Source organism: Ictalurus furcatus, chromosome 16 (genome assembly GCF_023375685.1).
Source record: "Ictalurus furcatus strain D&B chromosome 16, Billie_1.0, whole genome shotgun sequence".
NCBI classification, from domain to species: Eukaryota; Metazoa; Chordata; class Actinopteri; order Siluriformes; family Ictaluridae; genus Ictalurus; species Ictalurus furcatus.
This window is the reverse complement of record NC_071270.1, coordinates 10,475,052-10,495,747: the sequence shown is the minus strand read 5'-3', so window position 1 is coordinate 10,495,747 and position 20,696 is coordinate 10,475,052. Positions and strand designations below refer to the sequence as shown.

Sequence of the window (20,696 nt, the reverse complement as noted above, 5' to 3'; positions counted from 1 at the left end):
CCACACGAGATCCACACCGATGAGAATTCTCAGAAGTGATCTGACACCCAGAGCTCAAGCTCCAGTATTTATACTGTATTTACACAGTAGATAACCAATATATTTCAGAAAGACTATGATATCAATACCAATAGGGTTCAAAAAGAGCTCATCTACATTACCATTAGGTTCTGAAAGAGGCCTTTCCAATTTACCATTAGGTTCAAAAGTGGAGAGAGACAAAACAATTTAGAGAGACCTTGGTCTCACTTTTATCTCGCGGGGGGGCAGCTTGACTCAGCTACCCTTATAAATGGCTCCTCATGGTTTTCTCTTAAAATTAAGGCCTTCCTTGCGAGACAAGAATCTTCACCATCTGAATTATGAGTAAGTTACATTTTTCTGTATTTCTGGTTTATAATTTATTTTCATATTTGCTCTATATCTCTATTTTATATATAGTTATACTGCTTGCAAAATGGTTTACTGTACTTCCTACTTCATAATATCATTATATTACCCTTCTACTATCCTACATATCCTACTACTCTTTATTTTTATAAAGAGTTTTTTATAAAGAGTATATATTTTATTATTATAAGATATTACCTTTATAATATCTTAATACTCCTTTTTATTATTCTTATAAAGTTATAATGTTATGTGTGTGTGAGAGAGAGAGACAGAGAGAGTGTGTGTGTGTGTTATGTCTACATGCCCGCCCTTGACTGTACGCGAGTGTGTGTGTGTGTTTGCACTTCTCAGCTCTTATACTTCTTTTTGACTTTTTGACTAATAAACCATAGTGTGTTACTCTTTAAAAGATCTTAATGTGTGAGTCCAATTCGTCAATATCCGCCTAATACCGCTTCTGTGTGTCTAGGTGCCCGTCGTCATTTCTTCTTCTCTCCTTTACTGGATCTATATCTGGACACTCACTATCAGCTCACGCATCTCACTGCTGATATCATGGTGCTACTTAACGTTCTTCGCAGCACCCCCTCTGGAAATGGAAATGCGGGGTTCCCCCCCTCTCAGATACAGAATCCACCCCGTGAATGTGTGTATTGACGCCTCTACACAGACAGAACCTCCCTCCAGCTTTCAGTCTGAGGATGGTGTCACCTTCTCTGATCTGGGCTCTGACCATTCTTCCCTCTTCTCACCTGTCAGTCCGCCCCACTCTCAGTGGTCTTCTTATTTCACCTTTGCTGACTATCCCATGTCCCCAGGACACACCCCATTTTCTTCACCCTACCGCTCTCCTCAAGATTACGCACCCACCAGTCCTGTGAATTATCAATAAAATTACATATTACTCATACTAGGTCTCCCTCATGTTTATTTCATGTCATTTTTATCCACAACATTGTGCATATGAGTCTGGCAAGGGATTTAAAAAAGATCTCCAAATTATTTGAAATACATCATTCCGCTGTAAGGAAAATCATCTACAAGTGGTGCAGATTTCAAATGACTGCCAATGTGTACAGGACTGGCCATCCCAGCAAATTCAGCTCAAGACCAGAGCGTCTGATGCAGAAAGAAGTCTCCAAGAACCCCAAAATTTAATCACATAATATGCTATTAAGTCTTGCAACTGTTCGTGTCAAAATGCATGCGTCTACAATCAGAAAGAGAGTGCACAAATTTTACTTGCATGGGAATCTAGAATGTATTTGTATACAGTAGCATTAACATTTCTCTTCACTGGAACTAAGGAGCCCAAACCTGTTCCAGCATGACAATGCCCCTGTGCACAAAAGGAGATCCATCCATCCAAGACATGGTTTGCCAAGGATGGAGTTGAGTGGTCTGCACAGAGCCCTGACTGACATCAATGCCTGACCTCACTAATGTTCTTGGGGCTGAATGGGCAAATGCCTACAGTCATGCTCCAAAATCTAGTGGAAAACCTTCCCTAGAAGAGCAGAGGATATTACAACAGCAATCTGGAATAGGATGTTCAGAAAGCACATATGGGTTTGATGGTCAGTTGTCCACAAAATGTGGGTGCAAAAATGCTCTTTTTGCATTTTTGCCTTGGTTTATTTGGATATAATTCTCCTGCTTGCATCCTTTCCGTTTGCTTACTTGTTATGAATTTGTGCACTCGCTATTAGTGATGTGTCGTTCATTTTGAACGAATCTTTAATATGACTCAGGAACAACGAGTTGTCTCAGAGAGTGATTCGTTCATTTTGTGTTCGCTGCGCATGCGCAGCAACATCCCCATAGGTTCTGTACAGGAAACAGAAATGATTAGTTCATGTCTCGAGTCTTCTGGTCCGAGTCGTTCGTTCATTACATCACAGCCCCACTGCATTCAGCCTATGGGTGGTCACGTGATGAACTAATCATTTCTGTTTGTGGAACAGACGTGACAAATGTGACGTGACAAAAGAAAGAACGACTCGGACCGGGAGATAAGGTGAACTAACAGACTGCATAGCCTGAAGACCTAAGCTATTAATTAATCATTTCTGTTTCTCATAATTTGGCCTTGGTTGCATTAGCCTATAGTTTGTTTTTTATTCCAAATGTGATCAATGTTTGCGTAAGTACTAGATGTGTTGAGGAATTTAACATTTTAATTATATTCTGCTGAAATGAACGAAATGATACAAAAAAAGATTAATTCATTTAGCTGAACGAGATTCAAAGATCCGAGTCAGTAAAATGATCCGAACTTCCCATCAATACTCGCCATCAGCATCCATCAGCATCCCTACAAGTGCAGCTATAAACCGACTATGCATGACGTGCTGCTTATCCAATCAGCGAGCAGCTCTGTGAAAGTCTGGGATCTAATTGGTTGCCAAGGGCGGGGCCGCGCTCTCCTCACCCGCTGTCTCCTTCTGACAGTCGATGGAAAAACGCTTAAGGAAAGAAGACGCGAGACAGAAGTGGAATTCAGAAAAGCAGAATTCAGCGGTTGTGTTGAAGGAAGAAATGGCAATTTAACAAGACTTAAAACAAGGATATAAGGTACTGAAACATTTCGAGCGACGCTTTAATTATCCGAAATGGCATTTGTTGTGTCTTGGTGCTTTTTCTCAGTCAAACGTTTGTGAGGCAGAGCGCTAAAGGCTCGGCTACATGCAGGCTAGCAGGATGGCATCAGTGTCACCGCAAACAGGGAGTTATTATTCTATAGCGTCAGTAGACGAGTATGTGCTGTAAAATGAGCGGTTTTATATCGGTGAACTACAATAATGCCGTTTAAATCTGGCTGTGTAGCGCGGTCTGGGGAAATGGTGTCGAAGTGATGCTGTGATGCTGATGTCAACAAAGCAGCTGCTGTTCACGCGCACCAGGTTTTTAAAATGGCGCGTTCACCAAGCTCATCGTAACACTTTAATATGAAATTCTGCGCAAACATCATTTTTGCTCCCTTTGTTTACGTTTTTCATCTAGTAGTAGTCCAAATACTCATATTATGTTATTTCAAATAATAATAATCATTTAACTTGGATGGCATTTCATCCTCTGGCCTACACGAAGTACAAGATAAGTACATTTGTATATTTGTAGCTTGTTTATTTTAATGGTACATCCAGGTCCTAGCTGCTGTGCAGTAATGAAACTTGACTATGCGCATGATCTTATATATACATTATATATAGTAGACTACTAGAAATTACTCATATACAATATAAATATACAGTATTTGTCATTAATTGAGTCATTTTCTCAGTCAGGCTGTATTACAGCATTCATTACAGTGTACTCGGCTGGAGGATCCAGCTTCGTCTGCCAAAACACAAGCTGACCAAACTGCTAGACCATCGTTGTCAGCTGGTAAGTGCAGGTAGAAGCTAGAGTTTCTTTAAAACTGTAAGGTGATTAGAAAATCTCATACAGTTACTGATGAACTTAGACAAGTAATGGGAAAATAATTTACCAGCTTTGACCAGTTTGATTTGTGTTTCTGCAGCTGGTAGCTATTCAGACCAAGCTGAGTTTTTTCAGCAGGGTATTGCTTCCTGTTTTAGGGTGAAACATGGATGTTTGTATTATTTGAATGTTGCTTGTCCCATATTTTACTGAAATGTCGTCCATTCCGAGGGCTCCATGTTACCCAGTTCTTGTTGTTGGTGGCCTAGTTACCTCTTTTTTTTTTTCTTTAACTCTGGCAAACGTGTCTACATGTGACTGTTGATTGGTCCAAGCACCTAGCCATTTGGGTTTCTCTTGTTGCTCATATACACTACATGGCCAAAATTTTGTGGACACCTGACCATCACACTCATATGTGCTTTTTGTACATCCCATTCCAGATTTAAACACGCTTTGCTGTTATAATAATCTTCACTCTTTTGGGAAGACTTTCTACTAGATTTTGGGATTTGTACCCATTCTGCAATTCAGTGAATTTGGGCACTGATGTCAGGCGAGGAGGCCCAGTATTCAGTATATCAATATACACCCCAGTGTTCCAGTTCATCCTAAAGGTGCCCAGCGGGGTTGAGATCAGGGTCTGTGCAGGCCACTCGAGTTCTTCCACTCTAACCATGGCGAACTTTGCCTTTATGGACTTCAATTTGTGCACAGGGGCATTATCATGCTGGAACAAGTTTGGGCCTCTTAGTTCCAGTAAAGGAACATTATAATGCTACAGCATACAAAGATATTCTAGACAATTGTGTGCTTCCAACGATGTGGCAAAAGTTTGGGGAAGAATCACATATGGGCGTGAAGGTCAGGTGTCGACATAATTTTGGCCATGTAGTGTAGGTCTCCCTAACGTCTTCCTGGGGCTCTTTTGTGGCAGACCAGCCAATTTTTAGGGGAGCAAACAGATAGTCTTAAAGTAAATTAAAAGTAAATAACATTTAATATTTGGTGACATATTCCTTGCTTGTAAAAACTGCATCAAGCTGGCGACCCACTGACATCACCAAACTGTTGACTTCTTTTTTTGTGATGCTTTAAATTTTTTTTTTATTATATTGTTATATCCTTTTGCACTACTTGTAATATCTGACACTTTCACACTAGAACTGTGTACAGGTCGGCGCTACACTGTCACTTACTGTGCTTATTGTCCTGTTTTAGTAGTTACTGTACTGTCTTGTGTTGTTTGCACACATTTGCATGTGCACTTTATGTAGAATGTTTGTAGATCTTATTTAGTTCTGTGTCGTCTCATGTGGTTAGTGTGTTGTTTTATGTAGCACCATGGTCCTGGAGGAACGTTGTTTCGTTTCACTGTCTACTGTACCATCTGTATATGGTTGAAATGACAATAAAAGCCACTTGACTTGACTTGACTTGACTTCTACAGCCTTGTACTGCAGCTTTTTTCAGTTGTTATTTGTTTTGATGGGTTTCTCCCTTCAGTCTCCTCTTCAGGAGGTGAAACTACATGCCCAGTCAGGTAAAGGTCTGGTGATTGACTTGGCCAGTCTAAGGGCGTACTCATACTAGGGCCCGGTTGCCCTGTACCGTGCCCAAGCACGATTGTCCCCCCTCCCCACTCCCCTGCTGACCTGCACTCACATTGCACTTAATGTTCCAGGCCTGAGCACACTTACATCATTATGAGGCGATTTTTTGTTTTGAAGAAAACAGGAAGAAAATGCTCTCGCATAGCACAATGGAGTCCATCATTTTAACGTTACTTACTTTGTGGCTTATTTGGAGTCATTTGGGGTGCGGTGACACACAGCCCTCTCACATACCTAATTGCCTAATAGATTTATCCGTTATGCAGCACAGTAATTTTAACTTAATCACGCTGCACATATCAGAAGATTTTTATGGAGCTGACGTTGAGGGAGGAATTTGCAGCTTTACTCGCCGACTCAATTCCTGTTCATCAATAAGGTGAGACCCAGACCATTATAAACCCAAATATGTCAAATGGAACAGTCATATCATTGACGTTTATCCTTTATAACACCAAATGCTGTCTTCACTGGTGAAACCCAGGACTCAAACCAAGAGTAGACATTCAAAGCTATTAATTGTTTAAACAGTCACTCTAACAGGGCACAGCTGGGCAACAAGAAAGACCTTTCAGTCACATGTTCCAGTATTTTTCATGACGTGAAAATATGTGGCTTTCAACAAAATGTGCCATGTTCTAAGTTGTTTAAAACATTTAGAGGTAAATAAAAGGAAATGAAAGCTGAAATTCTGAAATTAAATTTTCTCATTCATCTTTTGATCTCAAACCAAAATGTCTCCAGTGTATAGCAAAAACAAAAGAATTGGCCTAGCGGTTCGAATACTTTTGGAGGGGATTGTACATTACTATCCCTTCCTCTCTTTGTGCCCTTGCAGGGATGGCTGTATCTTCAAAAGTGCTAAAAGAATACACCTCAATTATTAACCAAGCACGAGGAGCCATGCTATATACTTATCACAGCCCTTGCCTGTCAGTGTTTCTTCTTCCTGCCTTGCCTTGCTTTTTTTCCTCACCATCTTTTGTTGACTTGGTACGTGCTAGTGTCTGGAAGTAGTCTGTTTGACTAGCAGCTAGCAAAACATTTCAACCCATATGCTGACTGTCAGTGGGTGTGCTGTCTAATTAACTGTTGCCATTCCACTACAGGCCTAATCATGTGAAAGTCTTAAAAGAAATCTTTTACATTGTTTTTATTTTCTTTAATTATATTTCACCTATCGGTTGACGTATGTTTGCTTTTATGTTTCACACTGTTTGACTCTTTGAAATAGTTCATCTGCATGGCCTGGTGGCACAGCATGTAGCATTGTTGCCTCACACTTCCAGGGATGCTCGTCTAATTCTGAACTTGGGTTAGTGTATATCACTGAGTTTCACATGTACAACCTCCCAGAAACATGCTGCTTTGCTAAGTTGACTCCAGGTGTGAATGAGTATGTGCGCGTGTGTGCGCGCATGCGTGTGTGTGAGTGTGTGTGTGTGTGTGTGTGAGTGTGTGTGTGTGTGTGGTGCCCTGTGATGGTCTGGCATACCAACTAGGGTGTATTCGTGCATCATGCCCAATTTTCTCTCGATAGACTCTGGATCTACTGCAACCGTGATTAAGTTAAAGCAGTTACTGAAGATTAAAAATTAATAAAAAATAAACTATATGGCCAGAAGTAGACACCTGACCACATCCCTATGTGGTTCTTCCCCAGACTGTTGCCACAAAGTTGGAAGCGCACAATTATCTAGAATGTCTTTGTATTCTGTAGCCTTACAATTTCCCTTCACTGGAACTAAGAGGCCCAAACCTGTTCCAGCATGACAGTGGGCACAAAGTGAGGTCCATAAAGACTGGCCTGCACAGGGCCTGAGCTCAACCCCACTGAACACCTTTGGAATGAACTGGAACACCGACTATGCTCCAGGCTGGATCGCCCAATGCCAGTGCCTGACCCAACTAATGCTTCTGTGGCCAAATGGACACAAATCCCCACAGCCACACCCCAAAATCTAGTGGAAAGCCTTCCCAGAAGAGTGGAGGTTATTATAACAGAAAGGAGGCATAAATCTGGAATTGGCTGTTCAAAAAGCACATATGGGTCTGATGGTCTGGTGTTCACAAATATGGCCATGTACAGTAGTGTAGTTGACCAGCAGGAATAAAGAGTACAGAACTGTTCTTGCTAAAGGCCACTAGAGGGCAGAATAATGCTTCTTACTTCTGCTTAAAACACAAGCTTCCAACCCTCCTCCTGAAATACCCCCTGTCCTGCACATTTGAAAGTTTTTGTCATTTTAATGTTTGCCCCAATACAGCTAAATAATCAGCAAATTTACTAACTAACAACCCTTCCTGAAGTTGAAGTGGGTGTGTTAGATCAGGGAAAACACTGAAATGTGCAGGACAGGGACTACTCCAGGACCAAGGTTGGGAACTTGTGGCTGAAAGCAATCAATAGGTTGAAAGAGTGTTGTGATGATTTATTTTTACCTCTTTTGGCTGATGCGTGTATCCAAAGCAACTTCCAGTTGCAGCAGGATACAGCTGAGAAGTTGAAAGTTAAGGGTCTTGCTCAAGGGCCCAACAGTGGTACTGGGATTTAAAATCACGATCACCAATCAGTATCCCAAAACCTTAATAATTGAGCTACCACTTCCTGCTGATGATTAGATATTTTTAGAAATGGCTTATACATAGATGAGACTTTTATAAAAGTTCAGTCTCAGTTCCCGATTGTGGGAGTGTTTCTACTCACACACACAGCAATTGCATTAAGAGCTCATGTAGGCTAATGGCCTTGGGATGGCTGTTCCCACCAGCACTGAGATCACATAGCTCTCTGGAAATAGATGTGCAGCCTACATACAAAAGGATTTTTTTGTTTTTGTTTTTAAAAGAGAGACTCAGATAAGATCAGACTGATTTAGTAAATAATATTTGATAAACAAGGTGTAAGTGAAGGCAGTTAATCCAAACCACACTCACTGTTATCAGAATGCTAGTTTGTTCTAAAATGCAAAAACTGAGAAATGCCAATGGCCTGCTTTGGAGTGTGTGTGTGTGTGTGTGTGTGTGTGTGTGTGCTAGTGCTGAAACCATGTTTAATGAATCATTCCTTTTAGTCTAGGTGAACAGCAACCAATTACACTGTGTGGTTGAATCACTGGATGTGTGTAGTCTTTGTTCATGTTATGTAAACTGAGCATAGACGCAGTGTGTGTTGGTTATGTTTTGGTGTGTTTGGGTGAGTGGGAGGTGGAGAAAGGGAGGAGTGGGAACAGAGACCACTTCCATAGTTGTTTACTTGGTTAGAGCTAATGAGTGGGTGTACCCATGTCTCGTTTGTGTGTGTGTGTGTGTGTGTGTAACATTATGTGTTTTGTGCTATAGTGTGTCAGGGTGGACAAATCAGTTACCGCGGAGTCTGAGACAAGACGATTATGTGTCTGGGCTATTCGTCGTTTATTCATAGTTGCCTGGTGGACAAGCAGAGGCTGAATAGGCTCGCCAGGTCACCAGCAAGTTTTCTTCTCTCATTCAAAAACTGAGCAACTGAGAAAAATAAAGTGCTTCATAAAGCTGTCTAGTAACTCTCCTTCTAGCATGGCAAGCAGACTCCTCACTCCTCATTTTCTCATCCTGAGAAAAAATAAACACCCCAATCAAATTTGAATAATATATTTTATCTGCGATGTGAAGGGAGAACACCACATCTCATAGTCTGATGTTGGACAAAGACTTTTGATGTACAACCTCAGACTTTTTTCTTAGAAAAGGATAATGACTACGGCTGAGTCACTCCCTATATGTGAATTTATATATATGTTTTATATATATATATATATATATATATATATATATATATATATATGTGTGTGTGTGTGTGTGTGTGTCTGTGTGTGTGTGTGTTTGTGTCTGTATAAACATACTTAACTAGCTGACTAGCTCACTATACTGTATTACACTATTTATTAGTTACCACATCTTAGCCTAGTGAATTTGTTTCCAGGAAACAAAAGCATGGGACTGGCTATCACAGTAGAACTTTAACATGCCCAGTGGGCTAGCTAATGAATTTATGATTTGTCCAACCTCATGTGTACAGGTTTGTCTCTCTAGTGAAGGGTGTCATCCCTCTGCTCTGTAAACGCCAGTGTACCACTTCTGAGGACATGCAAGGAATAAGGAAACCCAATTCCATCCAAATGTTACACAGTTATTAGGTAAATGTCCAGACATTCAGAAAAGGAAAATGTTTATCATTTGCATTTCCATCAGTTAGTGTTACATGAATTTCCAAAAGAGGATTCAGCAAGCAAAATTATTTATTTATTTATTTATTTATTTATTTTTGCAGCTGAGTGTAATAATAACATCAGTCTGCTTGCTTTTATCAGGTTTTCAACTTAAGATCATATTTCTCTTAGAATCAGAGTTATGTCTGTTTGGAGAAGGAGAAATATGATGTTTTGGGCCAGGAGAAGTTTCCAGGTTCCCAGCATGCTCTACGGCATGGAGTCATAGCTAATGAATCAGGATCTCTTGGTCAGATCAAGTCTTGTTGTTAGATGGCAGGAACAGGCGAATAAGCTATTTTGTCCTCTTGAGGGCGCGGTCAGCTTCTCTCTCGCTCTCCTTTTCCTCTGCCCTCTTTATCTTTCATGTTGTCTGTCTCCCTCCCTCTCTTTGGAGCCAAATTCCAGGACCCAAGAGACACGGAGAATAAGTTTCCTCTTTTTTTGTGCTTGCCTAAAGATGACTAAAAATGACTTCACCAACTCGGTAATGTCTGCAGGTCAGAGAAGAGGAGGTCATTTATTAGTTTACTGTCCTTAAACCAGGCTAAAATATACACCTCATTTGAGACTAGCAGTTATGAACGGGCTGCAATGCGTATACAACTTCTTCTTCATTATCTTTATAACATCTTTATAACAACTTTTTCACTGCAGACAACTGTAGAAAATATTCAAATGGTTGAAATATATACATCCTAGCCAAGGTTTTCACAATCTTGAGCAAATGTAGAAACTTATAAGTGACAAGCTCGGAAGAAAGCATTTAGGAGAAACACTCAGGCGACGTGTTGTCTTGAGGCCTGTTAGAGAAACAACACACACACACTCACACACACACACACACACACACACACACACACACACACACACATGCCAGTTTCTCATAATTGGCGTGTGTGTGTGTGTGTGTGTGTGTGTGTGTGTGTGTGTGTTACCACAGAAACCAGAATAAGGATACATGAGGACATTCGCTTGCTCAACACAAAAGAGTTTGTTTCTTAAACAAATCCAGAAAAAAAAGTTTGAAATCATAGACAAACCTGCTTCATTTTTATGATTTGTCATTCATTTTCACACCCTCAGTTGTACTCCCTGCTACACTTTACACACACCCTTCCCTCTTTCTGTGCTTGTGAAAAGAGGCGGGCCTGGATTGAGTAACCCTACACCTGCCTCATTCAGCAGTGTTACTGTAACAGGCTAAACAGCCTCGACCAGCGACAGCACAGGCTTTACCACACATGCTTGTCTGACAAACATCTAGGTTTCACACTTTCACACGGCATATCCACCAACGCACAGACATCGAAGAGCAACTGCTACTGACCCAATAAGAGAAGAAAGTAGAAGACCACTAGCGTGGGGGATTACTGAAGACAAGGGATCAGAAAGGAGAGAAAGTAAAAGAAGACTGAAAAAAAGTGGTGCCAGATTGTTGTATCCATGCTGTTGAGTGAGTGAACACGGTTGCTCTGGGTCACCCCGGTTTCGGATATGCCTAACGAGGATGCGGTGCCAAGCGACACAAACGCCTGGGACGCCCAAAGCCAGGACAGCATCATCCTGGTCCAGATGGCCAGCCTCTCCATGGATATGTTCACACCTGGAGACTTCAAAGGGAAGTTCCGTAAGATCCAGCCCAAGAAAAGACCCACGATTATCCGAGAAGACACACCAGGTAGTGTTTATTGTGTACTATGTACTGTAGCGTATCCTGTTATTCTATCATCATACTTAACCTTAAAGCAGTCCAGCTTTGAATGGAGTCTTGACAACTGATCTAGTCTCCACAAGAATAAATATAACTCTGTAGCTGTTGAATACATTTTCATGTATCTTGTTAATCTGTTGTGTAATAGTCTGACTTTAAGATCTAATAAAACCTCTGTTAAATGTCTTTCCAGAACCACACATACTCTACAGCCATGTAGTATGCCTCTGTGTTAAACATGCAAAACTCTGGTATGAAACAACGTAGTGATGTCATTGCAGAGTAATGACAGGATTTGAAATTACCACACAAGCTTCACATGCTGTTACTAGACCAGCTATTTGGTAGATTGTTTATATAAAAAACTTTGTTACTGTTTTGCTTGTATTTTGAATGAGCAGAGCTGGTGCTGGATCAGTCCTGTAAGGGCATTTTCTAGTAAAATGGGTATGAGCAGATACTTAAGTATACACGTAGGCACATGAAAGAACAGCAAATAGTGTCCAAAATGTTAAGGCAGCTAACAAGAAATGTTTTAGCAGTTATGACAGACTAATACATGAACTCAACTACCATTTGTGCAGTACCATTTAAAAAGACACAAATACAGTACTGTGTAAAAGTTTTAGGCACATGCAAAGAAATGCTGTAGAAAAGATGCCTTCGAAATAATGAAATTAAATGTTTTACTTTTTTTTAAATACCATAAAGAGCAGTAAACATTAGTAAATGAAACAAAGTCACACAAATATTTGTGTGACAAAAAAAGAAGAGAAAAATTAGAGATGCACCGATGTATTCACTAATAATCGGCCCTGATCATCGGACGTTTTTAAACTATCAGCCAATGAAAAATTGCTTTTATCGGCCGATAGTTTAAAAACATCAGATGATCAGGGCCGATTATATTCTGTCAGTCAAAAGAGGGCGGGAAAATATATCGATTTCGTGCTGTGTGTAAAGAAGTTGTTTCTTGTGTGGAATGACGACAAAACTGCAGTTTGTAAGCTCTGTAAGCTCCGCACTGATAAAATTTTACACCGGACGCTGCTAAATTTTTCTAAAAATTTAGTCTAAATTTTTTTTTGCCACGCTGCTCGAGCTGCTTGCACTGAATTAAAGGGCCATTACACCATTGAAAGATTTAAACGAAGCTGAGTTGACAAAAAAGTATATATTGCACAGAAAAATATATTTGTAGAGTAGTATATTTCATATCCAGTTAATGTTAATATAAAAAAGGTTATATTATATATTACCAGTTTGATATTCATGATGAAGTAGAAATGCTTTTGTTTGTGGTGAGTGAATGTGAGACTTACAGGAGGTTTTTTAGAATTCAGTCAATTAATTCTGTTAATATGAATTAATAACATTCAATAAGTTAAGAAATCTTACTTTAATCTTCAGAATTTAGTTCATGTGTTAATGTTAATTTGAGTAATGTGTTTTCTGTTTATGAGACCAGTTACTGTGAAACAACTTGTTGAAATGGAGAGAATAAAGTTTTTATTTGCATTTCTTTCAGAATTTAAAAAAATTAATTATTATTAATTTAAAAGAAGGCAGAACTATCGGTTATCGTTATCGGCCAATATCACTCTGAATAATCTGTAATCGGTATTGACTGAGAAATTTAGTATCGGTGCATCTCTAATAAAAATAGAAGCCTCCGGTACAATTAGTGCAGTTTTATAAGGAAATGAGCTGTACGTTTTATTGAGCATTTTGCAGAACCAGACACGGTTCTTCTGGAGACTTTTACTGTCGCACTTGTTTCTTATTTTTTCAGCAAAACCCAGCAGTCTTCATTGTTTTTTTTTTGTCTGAAAAGTGTCTCTTACTTAATATGATACAGTACAGAACAAAGTTTGTTCTAATAAAAAATAGGGTGCCTAACACTTTTGCACAGTACTGTAAGTAAAATAATTATGACATTAAAGGAAAACGTGGGGGATGAAGATAGAAAACCCAAAACCACTCTAGCGTTTGTTCGATCTATTTAAAGTGTGATTAGCACAGACAATTATGTTGACACACATCACTGTACTATAAAAAGAACCAAAAACCCAGTTACTCAGAGTTGAGTTGTAACAGAAATATAACTAAGCAGTATATAATTAAGCAGTATATGAGTACCACACTCTTGCTAATGTGATATTGCTTATATACAACAGTTCTATAAGCAATAAATTAATATACTATAAGTGACATTTGGATCCCAAATGAAGCCACACTCACTTTATAGTATGTATTTGACTAACTAGCTCACAGTGATTTGTACATTCTTGGTAGAGGTGCTTCCGGGAAAATTGGAGTCCCTTCTTTCTTTTCATCTTCTTTTGATGAGCTTTCATATTTTAAGTCAAAAGTTATATTCATGAAAAATATCGTTGGCCATGTCTGCTTGTCTCTCGTTGGCCATGCCTCTCGTTTCGAACTAGGAAGTGGAATTTTATGTAGGGAGCACAGACGAGCAGAGTGATACACACAATGAAACGTCCCAGTGCGGTTATACTAAATATAAGCACTCTTGGAACACAGCTCATCCAATCTAAATGTTGTATAATGTATAAGGCCAGTTGTTGCAGTAATATATGTTTAAAATACATGACTACTGTATATAATAAGGCTGGTTTGTTAATAAGTCTGATGATGAGGCAGGCATGATCAATGTTGTATGTAAGCTTTAGAAATTCTACAAAAACCTCTTAGTTAAAATGTGTTTAAAATGTTATTAGACAGCCCGAATGACTTTCATTCTTTATTTCGTACAGGAAAATGTGTTGATATCCTTGTCTGTGATAATCTCAAGTATGCTACAGATATACTAGCTGGGATATAGGTTGAAAAACCACCGCAAATTTCCATTAATGTTACAACGAGTATGTTTATGGACTAAATACATTAATTAGCATTATATTTACGAATCCATATGATTAAAAAAAGAAATCACTCTTCTTCACTTGTTCTCTGTTGTTCGGGCGTATGTCTCTCTGCTGATTGCCTTTTCGGGGCTTTATTCAAACAGGTGTGTGAAATGTCTGAGCTCAGGAATTCACATAGAAGCTTCAGTGTTAACTCACTGAAGAGCGTCTTTGTCAAAGGGAATTCCTCTTGAGAGCTGTGTTTCCAGAGCAGAGTTCGGGGCATTGTTTTCTCCTTTTAAGAGGCAGAATTTAATCTAGCTAAGTGAGTGTGTATTGATCTACATGCATGGCTGATTTGTTTTTGTCGAATGCCATTTCACAGGCATCACTCTATGCTAAAAATCTCTGATCTTACATTACTCAGCTGGGTCCATCTAAAACTCCAAGCACTCAGTGACTTGTACTAGTGAGGGCTTTACAGTAGAGTACTTTGCTGCATTCCCAGTGTCAGACATGAACAGCTGGCTCACTGTCAGACTGCCTGGAATTCTCTTAGACCTTTATAAGTTGAGAATAATTGTTGAGAAGTAAAGAAAAGCGTATTTATGGCAAAAGCTTCTTTGTGTTCCCGTTGAGGATCCCTAATACCAATGCAATTGTGTCAATCCATGCATTCCATTACATTTAATACATTTTGCCATATTTGTGATCAAGTGAAGTTTAGAAGATTCAGGAATAACCTGAATAAATGTAACTGCAGCTGCTGTGGAGACAGATGGTGGTTGCGGTGTGTGTTGTAAGAAGAGGCAGCTGGGATAGCTCCAAGCTAAGAGGACTCAGCAGTAGCAGAGACCAATAAAGAAGCTCAAAAACTGTCAAGTCATTCCTTGTGTTTGGCCAGTGCAAACACTGTCATCAAATACATATTCATCATATTTAGTCTCTGCTTTTTCTATATGTAAATGATTAACCTAAAGGTTGCGTTTTATAGTTTCTTGAGGATTACATATTAAATAAGCTCTCAGGAGTGTAAGATTGCTGTATATTTAGGTCTGCAGATCTTTTTGGCATTGATGGTAATCACATCAATATTCATCAATGGCCAGCTTAATGTGTAAAATATGCATAACCCCCCACACACATCCTGTGAAATTTGTATTACGCCGCAGGTAGTTCAGTGTGAATTGGTTTTTCAGTGTGAATTCCTACCCTTGTTCATTATTAGGATACATCATCAATAAGTCAAGTTATATAATATTATACCACAATGTGGTTGTATGCTCAAATGTAATTGGTCAGGAGGTGTGCATTATTAGTGTATAACAGCACAACCCGGATGGTAGTTCCGACTGTAACATGTACAATAGTTTAGTGTTAATACACTCATTTTAATACGTTATTGTTGGGCTGTAACGATTTGGAGAAAAAATTTACTTGCGATTAAGATCGCAACAATAATAGTAAAAGTTTTTGCCATTTAAAGTGCAAAGTACATTAATAATTTTGAGGCCAAAAGGCCAACAAGAAAACATCTTGATTGCGTCACATTTTCACATTGTTCAGGGTAATGTGCTTAAAGATTTTTTTTTTTACAAAAAGAGCAGCATATCCACTCTCTCTGGTTTGAGGCATGACCGTAGACATGTTATTTTATTGCCTTCTGCACTGAAGAGTCTTTTTGATGGTGCACTGGTGGCTGGAACACACAGGTATCGGCAAGCCAAGCTGATCAACCTGGGAAAGCTAAGCCGGTGCTGTTTCCACCAGGCCATGGGATCCTCTTCTCCATCATTTGCTGGTGCAGTTAAGTAGCTGTTCAGGTCTGGTTCCACCACATGATGAAAATGAGGAGGTTCTTCCGAAGACACAGAGGAAACCTTGAAACAGCTGCCAAGTGTCTTTGGTTTCACAGATGAGATTGCTGCTAAATCCTGTGACTCTTTTCCCCTGTAACATTTAAAAACAGGGCAAGCAAGTTACTTGAGTTTGAACAAATTTTCTTTGTTCATCTCTGTCATCATTCTTGCTTTTATGACTCAGATGTTGTCTTGACTGACATCGTTTGTTTTGAAGTGAGGATCTAAGAGTGATGTAACATCCAGAAGTTCTTGGGTGGCTGGGTCATCATATTTTTCTTTGAGGTATTGAAGGACTCTTTCAAGACTCTGATCTTCAGCGAGAGTCTTTGTCCTCAAAAGTGAATAACCGGCATAAGATAGGAGACACTAACATATTCCTCTCCAGAACGCACATCTGTAAACTCCTGGAGTGGATGCAGAGCTTTGTGGATGGATTCCAACACCTCCATGTCTTGCCATGTCAGAGTTAGATGTCTTGTCTTTCTGTCTGCAAACAGCACATGATTCAAAGCTTTTCATTGCTCCAGTACCCTCGCAATCATTTTTTCTTTGGTTCTCCATCTTGTTAGACACTCTGTTATCAATGAGTTCTCAGGCTGATTCAACTCTTTTGGGCTGCTGTCAGTGCCATTCTTTTCTTCCAGCTGTAGGAGAATTGACTGACCAGTTTCTTGCAAACGCTTATTGCTCGCTGCACCCTGTCATCTTTCAGTGCATTTTCTGAAAATAAACCATTATAAAAACTTAGCATGCAATTCGAATGCAATTATCTCGGTAAGCATTAGTTAATATGTAAGATGGGGATAAACCTACAATGAACAACATTTTTACAGCACTTATTTATTTAAGTTAATGTTAATGTTTAAGTTAAGTTAATATACACATACTGTTCATTAATAATTCATATTTGTTCATAATACATAGTTCTTTAAAACAAACTGAATACTGGAATGTTAAACATGTATTACTATATGTAGTAAATTAAGATTAAGAAAGCTCAACCAATGCTGTAGAATTATTTTTATCATTACTACATGTAAATTAAATACTCAACATTAACTAATGTTAACAGTTTGAATTTTACTAAAAAGTGTTACCAATATATTTCATCTCTTTTTAAAAATAAAAAAATGACATGTATACAATTATGTATTCTATATGAATAATTTCTGATTATAACATTTATGGTAAATATGAACACATACCGATAGCAAGATGGAGTCTGTGACCAAAACACCATCCATTTATTTCCACTGCCCATATTATGTTGGCTGCATTGTCTGTGGTGATGCACACCTGACCTTCTTCGTTCAGACCTCAGCCAGCTAGCGCATCTTTCAACCCAGGAGCGATGTTTTCTCCCGTATGGTCAAAGGGAAAATATTATATTTGTAAACAACGACTCTTTAATTCAAAATCCTCACTTATGAAATGAACAGTGAGACGCCGATATGGTTCAGTCGTCCTGCTTGAGCACATGTCTGTTGTTGTCGCGTAATATTCCACATCTTTCAGCTCAGCTTCACCCTTCTTCCTGCAATATCATACAGGTTTTCAATGGCTTGAATAAAGAACATACGAGAGGGAATGTAATATCTTTTATCGAGCGTTAGAATAAGATTCTTAAAACCATCTTTTGTGACACCGTTACCATATCGTTAGCCAGTTAACGTGTTATGGCGTCTGTTATTTCACAGTAACCTTCGTGAAGATTTGTCATAGGGTGTGGCACTTTCTAATGCTTGAGCAATGTCAGTCGCTCTGGTTGCGACAAATCCGTATATTCTTCGGTGGAACTTTTGGCCATGCATTCATCATAGATGTGTCTGTGATACTTCTGCAGGTGTTGATACAGGTTGCCTCAGACACAGACGTTCGGCAGGTTTTACAAAGTACTTGCCATTGAAGTACATCAGAACGTCGAAATCCAAAATAATTCCATGCGGTGCTTTTATTTTAGGTATCACGTTGTCAGCAGTACTTTGCTCTTCTACAGACACACTCTGTTGTTGAGTTGAACCGCTCCCGCTCATCTTTTCCAAATGATGTTCTTAGCTCGTTCACTCAGCATGTCCAGTGTTAATGCCCCCATTGGTTAAACTGCATCAAACGTAAAATGCTCAGGAAGCAAACCGTCAGCGACTACGTGGATGCTTGTTACCATATTTGATAGTCCTTAATCGAAATAATCGCACTCTTGCAATTTGAATATCGCACCCTTTCAAATCGGGATTTCGGTTTAAAAGCGATTAATCGTACAGCCCTACATTATTGTTTCTATAATAACAGCGCATACACAAGGACTTGTATAGCAGATGCTCCACATAATGTAAGATTAATAATAAACAGGTTTAAAAGCATGTTGTTTACCAAAGTAAAACTTATAATTGTTGATGTGGAGACATTTTTTTTTTTTTAGGAGACATTTATTAAACCTTTATGGTAGGAGTTGTAAGTGCTTTGTAACACTCACATGCTTCAGTGTGTTATTCCTTCCCTAATCAGTGCAATGTAAGCCTGAAGCCAGGAGTAGCTGGTCGAGTGCTTTGTGCAGCATGAAAGGTTAAGGAATTAAGGAATCTGCAGGCCAGCTGTGATAACATCTGCCCCTAGTGCCAGTTACAGGCCATCATCAAGGCTAATTTACTTAAAATTGGTGCTTTTATCTATTTCTGGCCTTCTTGGTCTAGGAGTGAGTGGGGGAGGGTACCGAATCATCCACAAACAACAAGAACATTTGTGAAGATAAAGAGAATAGCGAAGCTTGGGTCTGGATATCTGCCAAGTGCTTGTCTCAGACTTGTCTCAGTCTAACTGCCTTCACATGGAAGTCATTTGTACCAGAACTTGTAAGTCGGATTGTCGTTTGTGCTCCTCCAACAGATAGGATCACATTCCAACTGAGTGCTGTACAAATACTAGTACTGATACTCATCAGCTAGCAGTGCAACATACAGTCTTATTTGTTCCACCAAGAGGGTCTGGAAGGCCAGACCTAGAATATGGTGGTCTAATGATCATAGACGAAAATCCAATCATGTTTGTGCTACATCACATAATACTGACAACAAGACAAGTTATAAACCTTAAGTATTTGATTTTTTGCCTGGAGCAGTGATGGCTGAACTGTTAAGGCTCTGGGTTACTGATCAGAAAGTCGGGGATTCAAGCCCCAGCACTGCCAGGCTGCCACTGTTACTGCTACACTGTTACACTGTCACACTGTCACATGACAACACTTGAAATGAGATTAACAGCCTTTACTTATAGGAATTGAATTTAAGTATGTTTGGTCTTGGAGGACTAGATCTTCTATGTGGCTGCTGCTGCTGAGCGAGTAAGAATTCGTGCTCTGACAGACAAGCACAGTCATAGAGATGTAGACAATCATGCTGCTGCCGCAAAGGGTACAGCAGGAGGAACCCCCACGTAGTTTGCCATAGCCTGCGAGTTAGTTGGGATAATAAAGGGTCACGTAGATGGAGAAGCGTGGCTGATAGGCTGCAGCACCAGCGCCGAGGGAACCACTTGGCGCGCAGATAGAGTTTCATGGCTGAACTAGACATTTCGCTGTGCTGTAATGTACATGTGACAAATAAAGTCGTCTTCTCAAGTGTAATCATAGAGTTTATCATTTATAACGTTTGTAGGAAAAACCGCAATGCTGATTGCACAGATTTCACTCTGCACGAGTGCTATCTATCTGCCTTGCACTTTCCCTGCTTCCTTTGTTGCCTTGAGCACAAGCTACCGTTTACACATGCTATTGAGAGTGAAATCTAAATCAAACCCTGTAAAAGGCTGTACTCTCCCTGAGGAGCTTAAATACACACAGGATGTGTTTACAGGCAAAGCGAATGCTGTATGTGCTGAAAACGTTACTGTTGAACTACATGGCTTTGGCACATACACAAATCACTAGTGGATTTAAGCAGGATTTGTAGTGAGATTAAAATCTATAAAACACTGCCGTGACTAGTATCTGTGATTTTTTATTCAGAGAAGCTTTCATGCTTTCATGCTGTTTGAAATTTGAAACTCAATAATTCTTTGAGACTTACACGTAACACATACTTGTGATTTGCTGGTGTGCTGTTTTGATATGTGTGTGTGTAGCCAAAACCTGAGACAAAAATAAATTGTGAGATCCTTGTTTATACTTATTTCTTTGTGTTCTAATTCTAAAACCTAATTGTGCTGTCTTTTTTCTAAGCTGTTTTGCAGCATGTCTGTTTATCATCAAACTACTGCATGCTGTATGCTGTATGTCATAGAGTATTCTCCTACAGTCTTGTACTTTTCATCACTTTTCAATCCCTCCAGGACTTCCCGATTTTGCGATCACAGAAATGAATGCAAAATCGAGCAAATTTTGCAGTATTTGAAGGAGCTTGCAGTTTTGGTCCAAGACACATCATGTGACGTCATCACAACACACGTTTTGTAACTAAAGATGTGATCCCTTTTTTTTTTTATTCTAGTGACTATATGTTACTGCAAAAAGCTCATTGTCACGGTGTTTAAAAGTTTTTCTCCTTCTGAATCATTGCACAGGGGTGTGGAAAGCCAGTTGGGTT

At 39.4% G+C, this 20,696-nt stretch overlaps 1 protein-coding gene across 5 annotated transcripts in view; it reads left to right on the top strand.

Annotated features, from left to right (window-relative positions):
• Window positions 1–2,880: 2,880 nt before the first annotated feature.
• fryb (furry homolog b (Drosophila)) overlaps window positions 2,881–20,696 on the top strand; it is an 87,991-nt gene continuing 70,175 nt past the window's right edge. For 4 of the 5 annotated variants that reach the window (XM_053644949.1, XM_053644947.1, XM_053644948.1 and 1 more), the window contains exon 1: window positions 9,841–11,357. In XM_053644949.1, coding sequence (XP_053500924.1) covers window positions 11,174–11,357 — 184 coding nt within the window. In that variant the 5' untranslated portion in view covers window positions 9,841–11,173. Of the gene's footprint in view, window positions 2,968–9,840; window positions 11,358–20,696 lie in introns of those variants that run through there. The other variant, XM_053644952.1, reaches the window with a different exon arrangement.